This window comes from Hippocampus comes, unplaced genomic scaffold (genome assembly GCF_001891065.2).
Source record: "Hippocampus comes isolate QL1 unplaced genomic scaffold, H_comes_QL1_v1.1 scaffold186, whole genome shotgun sequence".
NCBI classification, from domain to species: Eukaryota; Metazoa; Chordata; class Actinopteri; order Syngnathiformes; family Syngnathidae; genus Hippocampus; species Hippocampus comes.
In genome coordinates this window covers 3,012,602-3,026,365 of record NW_017806236.1, presented here as the reverse complement: position 1 = coordinate 3,026,365, position 13,764 = coordinate 3,012,602, and the positions used below count along the sequence as shown (strand labels likewise).

General features: G+C 42.5%; 1 protein-coding gene across 1 annotated transcript; it reads left to right on the top strand.

Moving 5' to 3' along the window:
- Positions 1-583: 583 nt before the first annotated feature.
- Positions 584-13,383, top strand: LOC109507483 (neuropilin and tolloid-like protein 2). The gene is made up of 12 exons (XM_019856940.1): positions 584-930; positions 3,239-3,295; positions 4,069-4,227; positions 5,307-5,555; positions 7,782-7,829; positions 7,910-8,037; positions 8,420-8,521; positions 9,490-9,616; positions 10,124-10,237; positions 11,631-11,761; positions 11,856-11,948; positions 12,380-13,383. The coding sequence occupies exons 1-12, from the start codon at positions 921-923 to the stop codon at positions 12,821-12,823; spliced, it is 1,662 nt and encodes a 553-aa protein (XP_019712499.1). The 5' UTR covers positions 584-920; the 3' UTR covers positions 12,824-13,383.
- Positions 13,384-13,764: the final 381 nt, after the last annotated feature.

Here is a 13,764-nt window from a genome sequence, read left to right as displayed (position 1 = left end):
TGCGTTCGTATTCCTCACACTTACCCGCTGTTGCGTTGGCTCACACAGGGGGCTTCAAACAACCGCACCACATTTCCGGCAACCACACAGGAAGAGAGACCGCAGCAGGAGGAAGGAGGATTTTGTCTCACTTTTAATCCCTTAGTTCATCAACGTCTGCTTTCTAGGCACCTGATTACATCACACCCAGCAGGCAAGACCCCACGGGGGTTGCCGCGGTGACGGTACTTGTCCTTAATGCCTCTTGGCTTACTCTTCTTTTGAACTTCATCTGCGTTTCACTAATGTCAAGAGTGGATCGCTCACGGTGGCAGTCGCAGTGTCACAGCTGGTGTTCATAGAAACCCTCTACAAGTCCCACAGACTTTGTTGTCTTGTCTCAAATGTCACCCAGCTTATATTGAGTTGGTTTGAAATACAATTTTGGTACATCTCAATGTGAGGTATAACAGACTTTTTCACAATGTTCACAAATAGCCCTGGATGTGAAAAACTGGACTCACTCTCTACCACCAGGAATTACCCTGGTGCCTCTTGTTGACAAACATGATCAAAAGGTCTTATAAATGGAGGCGTAATGCCTAAATAAAGTATTGGTTTGGTTGTACTTGCGTGATGATATCTCTCTCTTGGTTTAAACCCCTCTTGTAGCATCCTCCTCCTCCTTCTCTCCTCCTCCTTCTTGTCATCCTCTTGCTCTTCATCACATCACTAGTGTACTGATTCAATATCTTTACTCGTGTGATGTGCGAGTATCAGTTTCCTCCCCCCAGCAGGGCACACATCTGCTGGCGTCGGGGAATGTTAGGAGGAAAACGAGTCTTCATCTTCATCGGTCACGTATCAATGACATTGGTGTAGACATGTGGATTGTCGCTCGGGTTTTCAGATAAAAGCCATCAACACTCCCAGCTGAGAAGATGAATGTAGGTGAGTAAGACATTCATTACTTTTATTTTCTTTTTGGTTCAATCGGAATTGAGCAGTTGCTAGTGAAGTGAGTAGCACCTTTGATCTTTACATCAAGAGGTTGTTGGTCTTGAGCTCAGCAGCAATGTGTAACAGCACTTGCCTTTTTTTTTGTACAGACAAAAAAAGATTCATTGAAAATGTTCTTTTTGGGCGGCTTTTTGGTCACATGTTAAAAAAGTAAAGAGGATGTTAATTTCATGTTTGTGTGGTTGGTTGTGCAGTATACAGCTCTGAATACAATTATGAGACTACTGCAAGTTTAAACAAAACAAAAAGAAAATCAATTAGGAGAAATGCAGCTCGAACCAAAAACAATGTGGCCCGTGCCCAGAACCATAATCCGGTTTGTTCCGGAGGCTCATTTGATTTGACTTCACATTTGATTAGCTCTTAGATCTGTGATGTGGAAACGCTGTTCAACTGTGATTCAAATTTCAAATCGCAACAAAACTACTCTCCCCATTCTTGACCACTCATGAAAACAAGTTCCAGAATTGCACCCAGTGTACGGCAGTTCACTTTTGTTCGGTGACGTTGTCCTGTCTGAGGCGGGTAAGGTACCCAAAATGTTTGCAAAAGCCGTCAGTGGGAAGCTGGCCATTTCCATAACACTGCAAACTACAGCCAAACTAAAATCACATGAGAAACCTATTTGATCCATATGTCGTATTGGTTCTTATTAGACCACAAAAGTGCACCTAATAGTGTCACGAAATGTGTTTTTGGTTTTCCAGAGGCATGATTCAGAGTGCTGGCTTTGAATTTCAATTCCGTCGGACACATCATTGGGATGTTCTTGAAAAGTTGCAATGTGCTGTGTCTGTGCAGTGGGTCAGCATCACATGGCACGGTGGCAGCAAGCCGCAGCACATTTCAGCACCACCGGGCATCCTGTTCTACACTAAAAACAATGGGATGTTGATTTTTCTCGATCTTTTTTTTGTTGAGTGGTTGCATGAAATAAAATCATCAGGATCAGACGCATTTTTCAGGTAAACTATATCAATACTGAAAAACACATCTATAGCCAGATAATTCTATTGTGTGCAACTACTCGACAAAATAAAATTGAGTAAAATCAACATCCCATTTTTTTTCAGTGTATTTGTGTCAGATTTGTGTGGCATGGTGGCAAATGTGGAACAACGTGTGATTGCTGGGCTCTTTTGATATTTTTTGCTGTCTTTGCACATGAGGCTCATCTCAGGAGGCATACAACATTGCAACTTGAGAGATGTTCCGACGACTGAGTAAAACAGCACAGTTTCATTAAAATGATTTAAAACAAGTACAACACAACAGCTACCATAAGCTTGACAACTCTCCGTACAATGAGTAAACTACAACTGTGAAGGAAGTTTGACGACCCTCCATGAACCAGTACAGTACAATGGAGTTTGATGACTTGCCATAAAATCAGCACAAGTTTGATAATTGGCCATAAAATGAGTACAACAACAAAGATTGACGACTTGCCACACAACGAGTAGAGTACAACAATGACGTTAAAAAAAAAAAGAAAGAAAGAAATACATGTTAGGTTCACTGAAGACTCAGTCTAAATTGTCCAGAGCTGAATGGTTGTTTGTGTATGCTGTATGTGCCACTGTGATTGAGTGGCGAGCAGTTCAGGCCCAAAGTCAGGGAGAGTGCAACAATGAGGTTAAAAAAAAAAAAAAAAAAAAAGAAAAAAATCCATGTTAGGTTCACTGAAGACTCTAAATTGTCCAGAGCTGAATGGTTGTTTGTGTATGCTGTATGTGCCACTGTGATTGAGTGGCGAGCAGTTCAGGCCCAAAGTCAGCAGGGATCGATCCCAGTTTTCCCATGACCCGAATGAGGACGAGAGCTACAGAAAATGGATGGTTGGATAATAAGGAGAGAACTGAAGACTCAGTCTAAATTGTCCAGAGCTGAATGGTTGTTTGTGTATGCTGTATGTGCCACTGTGAATGACTGGCAAGAAGTTCAGGCCCAAAGTCAGCAGGGATCGATCCCAGTTTTCCCATGAGCCGAATAAGGACGAGAGCTACAGAAAATGGATAGTTGGATAATAAGGAGAGAAAAAAAAAGAAAGCCGAGTGAGACTTGAGCAAGCAGATGGCACAAGTGTTGTGTGTTTATTCCTTCCCTCTGGATTCCGTCCTGTCATATACATCCAGAGCCAAAGACAACAAGGAGAGACACACAAATCCAGCTAAGTGCTGTCTGGCTTTCCTTTATTCCCAGCTTGTCCTCACGCGCTCTCTGTGGCCTTCCTTTACAGTCTGGATGCTTCTCCTTTTGATTGAGGAGGGATTTGCTCTGGCTCAGAAGACTGCAGGTAAGATTGCAATCTTCTTGCATTGTTGAAAAGAGAAGCACATTATCATTCACGTCCCATCATTTGTCTTTTTATATGTGTTGTCGCTTCCAGGGATATGCTGTAGACCTCTGGATAAAAGGCAAAATAGTGGAATTGTCAGCAAAGCGGCTCCTGTGGCTTGTAAAGAATTGCCTTTGGATCCGGGTTTTACCTCAAGGCACCAAATTTGCTAAATATCGATGCGAATAGTCATGTCAACGAGTCGATTACTTAGATTAACTCTGTGTACATTAGCTAAGGATAACAACTGAAAAAAATCTACATGTATTTGTTTTGAGAAAAATATTTTTTTTCATTGTATCAAGTTATCATAGTGAGTATTGTATATAATTGACAATGAAAATATATCTTTACTTTTGACTTTTATTCTTAGGTATATAGTTTCATCCAAAAACTATTGGAATGGCAAGGTCGATTCCTTTGTTTGTGTTGTATACTGAAGACATTTGGGTTCCAGATCATCGTTGTCACCGTATGGAAACTCCGTGGGATATATCTGTCTTGCATATCATTCCAAATCTGACCAAAAATATTCGGCCTACTCACTTTGTAATACAGAAGAGTGTAAGTGCAACGAAGCCATGTCGGCCATCTCCTGGTGAATGGTGATATTACAACTTAAAACTATGATCCACACCTGCATACTCGCAGTCCGGCACACTCGTTGCCACGAGTTGCCCGTCCCTGCATTAGAACCTCAGTTGCATATTGTGCTCTGTGTTACTGTGCAGATGATGGCGCCGCATCCAAAGGGCTCAAACCCTCTCAGAGGCCACCGCGTTCTCGCCACTGTGGGAACTGGATACGACACACAGACGGCGGCAGCTTCAGCTCCCCAAACTACCCCAACACCTACCCTCCCAACAAGGAGTGCTTGTATGTGTTAGAAGGTACATACATTACAAGAGTCAAAACAATGCACCAGAAGTGCATGTGTACATACAAATGTGGCAAAGACAGTCTGTAACAACTCAGACTAAACTTAGAGTAGGTCCACCCCAAAATATTAGTACTTCCTTGGATGAAATGGCCTACTACTATCCTATTTAGATAGGGCTTTGGCGCCATCTTGTGGCTCTGAAGGAGTGCATAAAACATGAATTGGTGATTTTTTTTCAGGAAAAGAAAATGTGAGCTAGCTTCACCCCATAAAACAAACAAACCCGCAATTAGTTGAATTGAAACATCCATCCATTTTCTCATCTGTTTATCCTCATGAGGGTGCTGGAGCGTATTCCAGCTGTCTTTGGGCAGTAGGCGGGGGACGCCCTGATCTGGTTGCGAGCCAATCACAGAGAACACATAGACAAACAACCATTCACGCTCGCACTCACATATACAATTTAGAGTGTTCCATTAACCTGTCATGGACGTTTTTGGAATGTGGGAGGAAACCTGAGTACCCGGAGAAAACCCACACAGGCACGGGGAGAATATGTTAACTCCACACAGGAAGGCCGCAGTCGGAATCGAACTCTGCACTTATGCACGGTGAGGCGAACGTGTCGATCACTGTGTGGCCTGAATTCAAACACTGGGCTATAAAATGTGACTACACGAATGTCAGGAAAAGGCCACTAGAACAGTTAAACTTTATGTGCTGTTTATCAGAAACAATGGTGGCAGTTGTGTGCTGACGTCTATTTTACATTCATTTGAACAGGGTTAATTAATTCTGAACACAGCTGCACCCCTAGTTAAAACAGGGAATGTACTACTTCGACTTAGTTGTTTACTTTCTTTCTCTTAACTTTTATCTTCTGCTCTGTCAGTGAAGTTGGTTCAAAGCAGTGCGGTCCCAACCCAGTCTTCAAGGGCTGCTGTCCTGCTTGTTGTCACTCCAACACACCTCATTCTAATGATCAGCATTGTGATTCGGCTTCTTCAGAGCTTGCTGATGAGCATACCTGGTTTGAAGGGAAAAAACTTTGGTGCCATAATGACCTGTGTAACTCACTCTCCCCACCAGCGTTCCCTCGGCAGAGGATCGAGCTGCAGTTCAACAAGTCCTTCTACATCGAGGCGTCCTTTGAGTGTCGTTTCGACCACATCGAGGTGCGCGATGGCCCCTTCAGTTTCTCACCGCTAATCGACCGCTTCTGCGGCGCCACCTGCCCTGGGCTGGTCCTCTCCAGTGGACGCTTCATGTGGATCCGCTTTTATAGCGATGAAGAACTGGAGGGGATCGGTTTCCACGTCCGCTACAGCTTCACAGCAGGTGATCACTTGATTTAATCATTTTGGCACTTCATGTATTAGTCTTATATTAAAAAAAAAATGTTTTCTCTCTGATTTTTCTCTTTCCGCATTTCTAAACAAATTCACATCCTTTAACGTGAAAAGAAAAAAATCTGCTCTGCTTTTCAACAATTCAGTTCATTCAACAGCATTTCATTTCAGCATCAATTCACATGCAATTTCTCCATAAAATTTATCATCTAGTTCAGGGATGTCAAACTAATTTTTGTCGCGGGCCACTTTGGAGTTATGTCTTCCCTTGAAGGGCCGTTATGACAGTGACACCAAATAAGATAAGATAAGATAAGATAAGAAAACCTTTATTAGTCTCGCAATGGAGAAATTCCCAATTCACAGCAGCAAAGTTATGAAAGGAAAAATAAATGTTTCATCATCTCATCATGTTATTATTTGTACACAACAAATTGATGCATTATTACTTTTGAGAGCAGTCAACGGTAATAGTTTGTTCAATTATCGTTCAAGTGAGTGCAAACGGGGTAGCAAAATTATTGCAAAATTATTTGCAATAATTTTTATTAATAAATAATCTTGATTATTTATTTATGTGTGAGAATTTGACATTTTGGTACAGATTTTAGCAAGGATCATGGAAGTTGACACACATAGGTTGCTTTGGCGGGCCACATAAAATGACGTGGTTGGCCGGATCTGGCCCCCGGGCCTTGAGTTTGACACCAATAATCTCGTTGGTTATTTTGACTTCTTGCTCTCCTTGCATTTTCTCTTCTAACCCCAGTTACGTGTCTGCAAGTGTTCCCTCACCACTTCCATGAATCTAATCTTTGGTTTTCCTCTTTGCCTCCCACATGTCAACTCTGATTCTAGCATCCTTCTACCAAGAATACCAATGTCCCTCCTGTGTACATGTCCAAACCATCTCAATGTGGCTGCTTTAGTTCAGGCTTCAAAACTTCCTGTTCATGCTGTCCCACCGATGAGCTCATTCCTGAGCCTGTGCATCCTCGTTATTGCAGTTCCTATTAAATATACTTTGCACCAATCTCCTGCATTTACATGGCATGTCGACCGCCGGCGCCTCGCTCTGCGCTGATTTTAAAGAGAATGAGGAGAGCCGCTTTTGTTGGATGGACTGGCAAACAATTTGGCTACGTTTTCTCCCACAACGGCGCAAAACGTTACGTTCTCCCGGCGTCCGTCTTGGAAAACACCAAAAGAAAGAAAACCCCAATCACACAATGCAGTTAGACTTTGTGCTCAACTTGAGCTGGGCTGGACCAAAATATCATATTTCAGGTTTTAAATCATTTTAACTGTCACTAAAAAGGGATTACTATGGAAATCATGTCTTATGAAAACTCTTTGGAAATTAAGACTATACTTAGACTTCACTGAATCGCGTCTCTTTGCCGGTTGCGCACCAATTTTCCCAGGTTACACGTGGTGGGTGTGTCAGGAGTCAGGACGGGAGAATCATGGCGCTCCGAAAGTGCTCAAAAAAGGAGTATAAGAAACGAACTTAAGCGGAAACGGGAAAATATGTCTCCTAGTTAAGACTGTCAATCTGTTGTACACAAAAGTATTTGACGTACGTGTTGTTTGTGAATTAAATATTGCTTTAAGACTGTCATGATTGTTCTGTTTGTGACCAACAGGTGGCATTAGAGGGCTTCTCCCACAGCGTCGGACCTGTTCTGACCACCAACCAAGACCTTTTCCAACGCGTTCATAGCCTCTCACAACTAGTTTTTCACGTTTAAAATAATAGCACCCTTTTAAATATAAATTAACATCAGGAAACTTAAGCCGTTATATCGAGTTACAGCCAGCATCTTCAACTCTGCCACCTCCAGCACTGTCTCCTGTGTTCTGGTCATTGTTACCATCTTGGAAGCTTACAAAATGTCTGGTCTCCTTCCCGTGCCCTAAAATTCTCTACACTTTCCTCGTCCCTTTCAGTAAATATCTGTACAGTCTTCAGCTCTCCTCGTTGCTTCGAACAGTTGATCCCAAGTTGTTGAACTGCACTTTCTCAACCTCTTCTTGAAACCTGACCATTCTCTGAGCCTCCATTGTACTTTGTCTCACTTCTTCAGGGCATATTTCCACCTCTCTAGGTTCTCTACATTTTGCTGCCTACTCTTCCCACAAATAACGCTGCTAATTTGAGAGTTTCAAATGATTGCTAGAAACTCAAATGTACTCTCTTTTGTTCCATCCAAAGACCCGGAGTTCTATCTACATGTGGGGGGGCTCCTCAACCCCATCCCAGGTAGTTTATAAATGACTAATCCTTCAATGAAAACAATGCTGAGACTCAGTGGTCTACCTCCTTTCCTGCTCTTCCTCAAGATTGTCAGTTTGAGTTGTCCGGGGCTGACGGCCTGATCCGATCCAGTCAAGTGGAGGAGGAGTACAAGGTCAAGCCCGACCAGGCAGTGGACTGCATTTGGACCATACGCGCTCCGACTCACAACAAGGTGCAACCCATATCTGGCTATGATTCACTATTCACAAAATAAAGGGGGTGTTTGCAGTTCAGAACGTAACACTTTTGCATGATGCTAAAACTGACAATATGGCTTGACTGTCGTACATGTGCTGTGGAAAAAAAAAAACCTCTCTGGCCACATCTTGGGCCTGTAATTTCATTTTCAATTTGTGCCCAAGCAAATACAACAGGTCAGAGAAAGAAGGCGTGATTGAGTTCTTTCTTGTGCACTTGTGGGCGCACTGAGAGCAGGCAATTAGAAATCCATTAAGATTTTGGTCCAAATCATTTTGTTTTTTTTCACGGTTGTTAAAGTGGACGATGATGAATTAAAAACCTGAGTTCCTGTATGTTGTCATTATGTGTTGTAGATTTACCTGAGATTTTTGGAGTACCAAATGGAGAACTCAAACGAGTGCAAGAAGAACTTTGTGGCTGTTTATGATGGAAGCAACGCCATCGAAGACCTCAAGGTTATTCACAGACTTTGTTGGAACTATAGTATCCAGACAAATATCAGATCAAATTTGGCAAACATCCAGATTGTACCACAAGTAAACAAAACCTGACATCTTACACGACTAAGGCAGAGTGATTGAAAAAATTGAAATGGCCTGAAAGATGATTTTTAACCTTTCACTTGAAGGTGTGCAGTGTCACTCAAAGAAGATTGTGTACCTGTCGTGCATCAAGTGGAACCCGAATGGGCTGCTGTGCAGAGTAGGGTGTTCTGAATCTAGTTGTTTCCAAAGAGATCACCAGGTGTCAAAGCTTTTCTGTTCCAGTCATCTCGTGTACAGTATGTGTGCGAAGGTTTTGTCTTGTCCAGGGAATCCAAGCCAACAAGTATTTTCAAAAAAATGATGATTTAGATGTCAAATTCCCATGACAGTTTATCACCCGGTGTGCAGGTGAAAGTTGATGACTGTAATTTTTTTCCCAATGTCCCGCGTGCATGGCCCAAAACATGTGGAAGGCACATTTCTTGGAATGTGAGACAGCATGTTTGCCGTCATTAACATACCAACAGGTAATTAGATTTAAATACAGACGCAGTAGAAACTCCACGGGTAGCCAAAAAATGCGTGCGGTAAAGATGATGTTAGCAAACAGAGCAGTAATTATGCTTTGCTCAAATGACAACACAACAGACAAAGCAAGCTAACATTTTATGCATTGCTGTGAGAAAATATTTTCCACAAACCCAATGAGGGAGGTTTGGCTTTCTTTGGGATCTTCTCTGTTCAACAATTTACAACATTCACTCGATTTATCCACCATATCCATGGAGACAAAATACAGCTTAAAGTACAGGAAGTCAATTGTGTTCTGCTACAAAGAACGAATCTGGCAACTATTGTTTCAAACATTCTGAAAAGAGCGATAAAAGATGACGGGGGCCTCTTTGGAAGAAAAAGTTCTGTTGTTATGTTGTTTGCAGGCCAAATTTTGCAGCACCGTGGCCAACGACATCATGCTGGACACCGGCGTGGGCGTGGTGAGGATGTGGGCTGATGAGAGCAGCCGACTCAGTCGCTTTCGGATGTTGTTCACCTCTTTCGCTGATCGTGAGCTGACAACTTTCATTCATGACATGCAAGCTTCACGACATGATTTGAAAAAAATGTGAGAAAGGCAGGGTTCAACTCATCATGTCCTCAACCCATAGTTATGGCAGTTATCACAGCATACTGTCCGCGAACCTGTTTTCTGAGTTGGGTCACATGATTTTCGCAAAACAAGCGTGAGAGCAGTAGGAGGGTGATATTTCCCGACACGTTGCTCCCCTGAGATAGAGGAAGAATGACAACTTATTCTGGTAATTCTAATTCCACAACCAGCACTTTAATCACAACACTAGATCTGGCACATACAACATGTTATTCCGGATGGCTAAGGGAGAGCCCGGACACCCTGCGGAGAAAACTCATTTCGGCCGCTTGTATCCGGGATTTCAGTCACGACCCATAGCTCGTGACCATTGGTGAGGGTTTGAACATAGATCGGACCGGTAAATTGAGAGTTTCGTTTTTTGTTAGTTCTCCTTTAACAATGCACTCTGTGTGTGTTGGCAGCTCCGTGTGTAGGTAGCACCTTCTTCTGTCACAGTAACATGTGCATCAACACTTCTCTGGTGTGCAACGGAATACAAAACTGTGTCTTCCCCTGGGACGAAAGCAACTGCAAAGGTTATATTTTGGATTTTTTTTTTGGATAAATTATCCATGCATCCATCTATTTTCTCTTTTTTTTTTTTTTGATAAATTATCCATCCATCCATCTATTTTCTAATCCGCTTCATCTTTACAAGGGTCGCGGGGCATGCTGGAGCCTACTATCCCAGCCGTGTTCGGTCAGTTGGCAGGGGACGCTATGAACTGGTCGCCAGTCATTCGCAGAGCACACATAAATGAACCATCCATGCTCACACTCACACCTAGGGAAAACTTAAAGTCTTCTATTAACCTGCCATACATGCTTTTGGAAGGTGGGAGGAAACCAGAGGACCCAGAGAAAACCCACGCATGGCACCAGAAGAATATGCAAACTCCAACCAGGAATGCCGGAGCCGGAATCGAACCCTGCAATTCTGTTGCAATTCAACACTGTGAGGTCGACGAGCTAACCACTGTTCCGCCTTGATAAAATATCCTTTCAGTAATTCTAGCATCTGTTACACTCTGAGGTGACACGGTGGTCGATTGGTTCACAGTTCAGAGGTCGTGGGTTCGATCCTGACCCCAGCCTTCCTGTGTGGAGTTTGCATGTTCTCCCCATGCCTACGTGGGTTTTCTCATGGTACTCCGGTTTCCTCCCACATTCCAAAAAATTGCAAGGCAGGTTAATTGAACACCCTCTCTGTGTGATTGTGAGTGAGAATGTTTTCTCATCGATGTATGCCTTGCAATTGGTTGGAAACCGGTTCAGGGTGTCCCCCGCCTGGTGCCAGAAGACAGCTGGGATAGGCTCCAGAACCCCCACGTGACCCTTGTGAGTCTAAGCGGAGCAGATAATGGATGGATGCATATTATTAAGCCAGTCGTGTTCATGCATACAGGAAGTCAATTGACCGTCATGAAGTCATATTTGGTCATCGTCTTTTTCTGTTGTATTCTATTTTTTTTTAAATTAATGATTGTTGCTTTGTATTTTTGAATACTTTTACTAATTAGAGCTTTTTTGAAATTTTGTTTTTTTTTTCATTTTTGTGAAATTTGTATTTTGTTCTTTTCTTAACCAGTGAGTGTTTCTCCCCTTTTGATTATTTTGGCTACAGTAATTTCTCACCCAGTCTCTTGCTCATTGATGAGTCATGAACACTGACCTTCACTAAGACAAGGAAGTTCGTTACATGTTCTTCCGGATTCCTTTGTGACCTCCTGGATGAGCCATCGCTGTAGTCTTAGGATCATTAACCACAGTTTCATTTTGTGGATAATCGCTTTTAAATTTGTGAAGAGGGCAGATATTTTTTTCCCACAACTGTGCTTTCGATCCAGTGTATGTTATGCCATTGTGCTGATATACTTAATGAAAGGTCCGTTGAGCGTGAAGGAGCACCCCGTGTTTTTTGTCGCACAGAGAAGAAACAGAAAGGAATCTTCCAGCACATGACGAGGACTCACGGCACGGTGATCTGCGTGTCCACGGGCGTTGTCATGCTGCTCCTTGTCATCTCCATCTTGGTGCAGATCAAGCAGCCGCGCAAGAAGGTGATCACATGAGCTCATCTTTAAATCAAGACTGTCTTATCTTTCGAAAGGTTCTCCTCATGTTCAAATACCGATTGTGTGTTTCACATTTTAGGTGTTGGTACGCAAGAATAACTTGTTCCAGCGAGGGGACTACCACTCGTCGTTTGAGCCTCCGCACTATGAACTCTTGACCCTCAGAGAAAAGGTTACTGTTCTAAACTTTTTGAGTTGTTCAATGTGCATCATGAGATTTAGAGCTTCAAAAAAAAAAAAGAACATTTAATTTAGTTTATTTTGAGAATTTGGCTATGCTTTGGTGGATTGGTGCATATCAATATAAATATATCGTAAATCATAACAAATACACAAATCTACGTGTCGTATGTACATGCCTGTATTTACATTTCTATATTAATATGAGACCATTTGTATGAATGCTCTTTTTTTTTTTGGTTTTTGTATTGCCGATGTATCGGATTGGGATTCAATATCAGCATATCAAATCAAAGACTTGGACATCAAAAAGTGTATTCAAAGCATCCTCACAAGACACCGTCGTACATTATTTTTACATTAAAAAGTTTAATTAAACAATGTTAACTTCTGAGTGGTGTTTTTTTTTTTTTTTTTTAACAGAAGCTGTCAGGGGACCAGGGAGATCTTTCAGAAGAGCATCAGTCAATAAAAGCCTTGAGAAGGTCATCTTCTTCAGGGTCACGCTGCGTTCATGAGCACCACTGTGGCTCTCAGGCCTCGCTCAACTCCATCAAAGGCGCTCACCGGGCGGCCCGCGGCTCTTTGGAGATCAGCTCGATTCGAGGCGACGTCCAGAGGGCACCTCTTCTTTTGCGTGACTCGACCAGCAGCCTGCGCAAGAAAAGCTGGCCTAGCGTCAAAGCCGCCACCGGTTTCCACACACAGTACAGCCTGGCAGAACGACACCACCGAGTGTTGGAGGACCACGAAGACGACCTCGGAGCAGGGGACGGCGCGGGCTATGATTTGTACCTACATAGGGCTGCCAATAGGAGAGGTCGCTACGAGATGGCCCAGCAGAGGTCTTTATCCATGGATTTTTAATCCAACTAAACCCACTAGAACTAAAATGCAACAATTTGTCAGCCTGCAGGGTTTTGTTTTTTTGTTTTTTGGCTAAGTATGCATACTAAGTGTGTTACTTAGTATGCATACATTTCATTAGCCAGGTTTACATGCGGATTTTTTTTATCATTCTGATTGAAGATCTCTGGTCAACTGTTTAGATGTGACATATATGTTTACATGTGCCATTATACGAAATAAGAACAGCTATTTTACAGCCGCATGGTAGCCACAGATCGGTGTAAAGATCATATCATGTATGCACATTAAAAAACAAAGTCGTCGATTTCAGTACAGCAGTCAAGATGGTTTCATGCACTTTTATTAAAAGAAGAGCTTGATGAAAAGAAGCTGCAGGTAGTTGAATCAAGCTGTGCCATCAAAGACTCAATCTTGTTGGAAGCCATTTTCAAGACATCGCCACGCATTTACGTCAAGATTTAGCTTCAGTGGCCGGACTAGGCCCAGAGGTTTCAGAGGACAGGCACAGTTTTATGAAACACGTGAGTATGCATACACACATGTACACACACACACACACACACACACACACACACTGTTTATGATGATTGAAATAAAATTCACCTCGAAATAACCCTGTTTGGTCATTTGACCAGCATTTCAAGATTAACATGTCATCATGTGTTGCCATCACTGGCTTCATAACGAGTCCAGGTTCTTTTTGGGCCCTTTTGGAGGCACACTAGGATTTATGGCTTCATCTGATTTTTTTTTCTTATGTGTGTACCTAATCTTAGTTACGCTTACACAGGGTCTTATAGTGCCATGTACTATAAGACTGTACGTGAGTGGATCTAATGATTTGGAGATTTGTAATGACATGCAGGACAAACATAGTACCTGAATAATTTAAATAATTTTGAGTCAGTTGATTTCTGTCATTAAAATGCACAAGATAA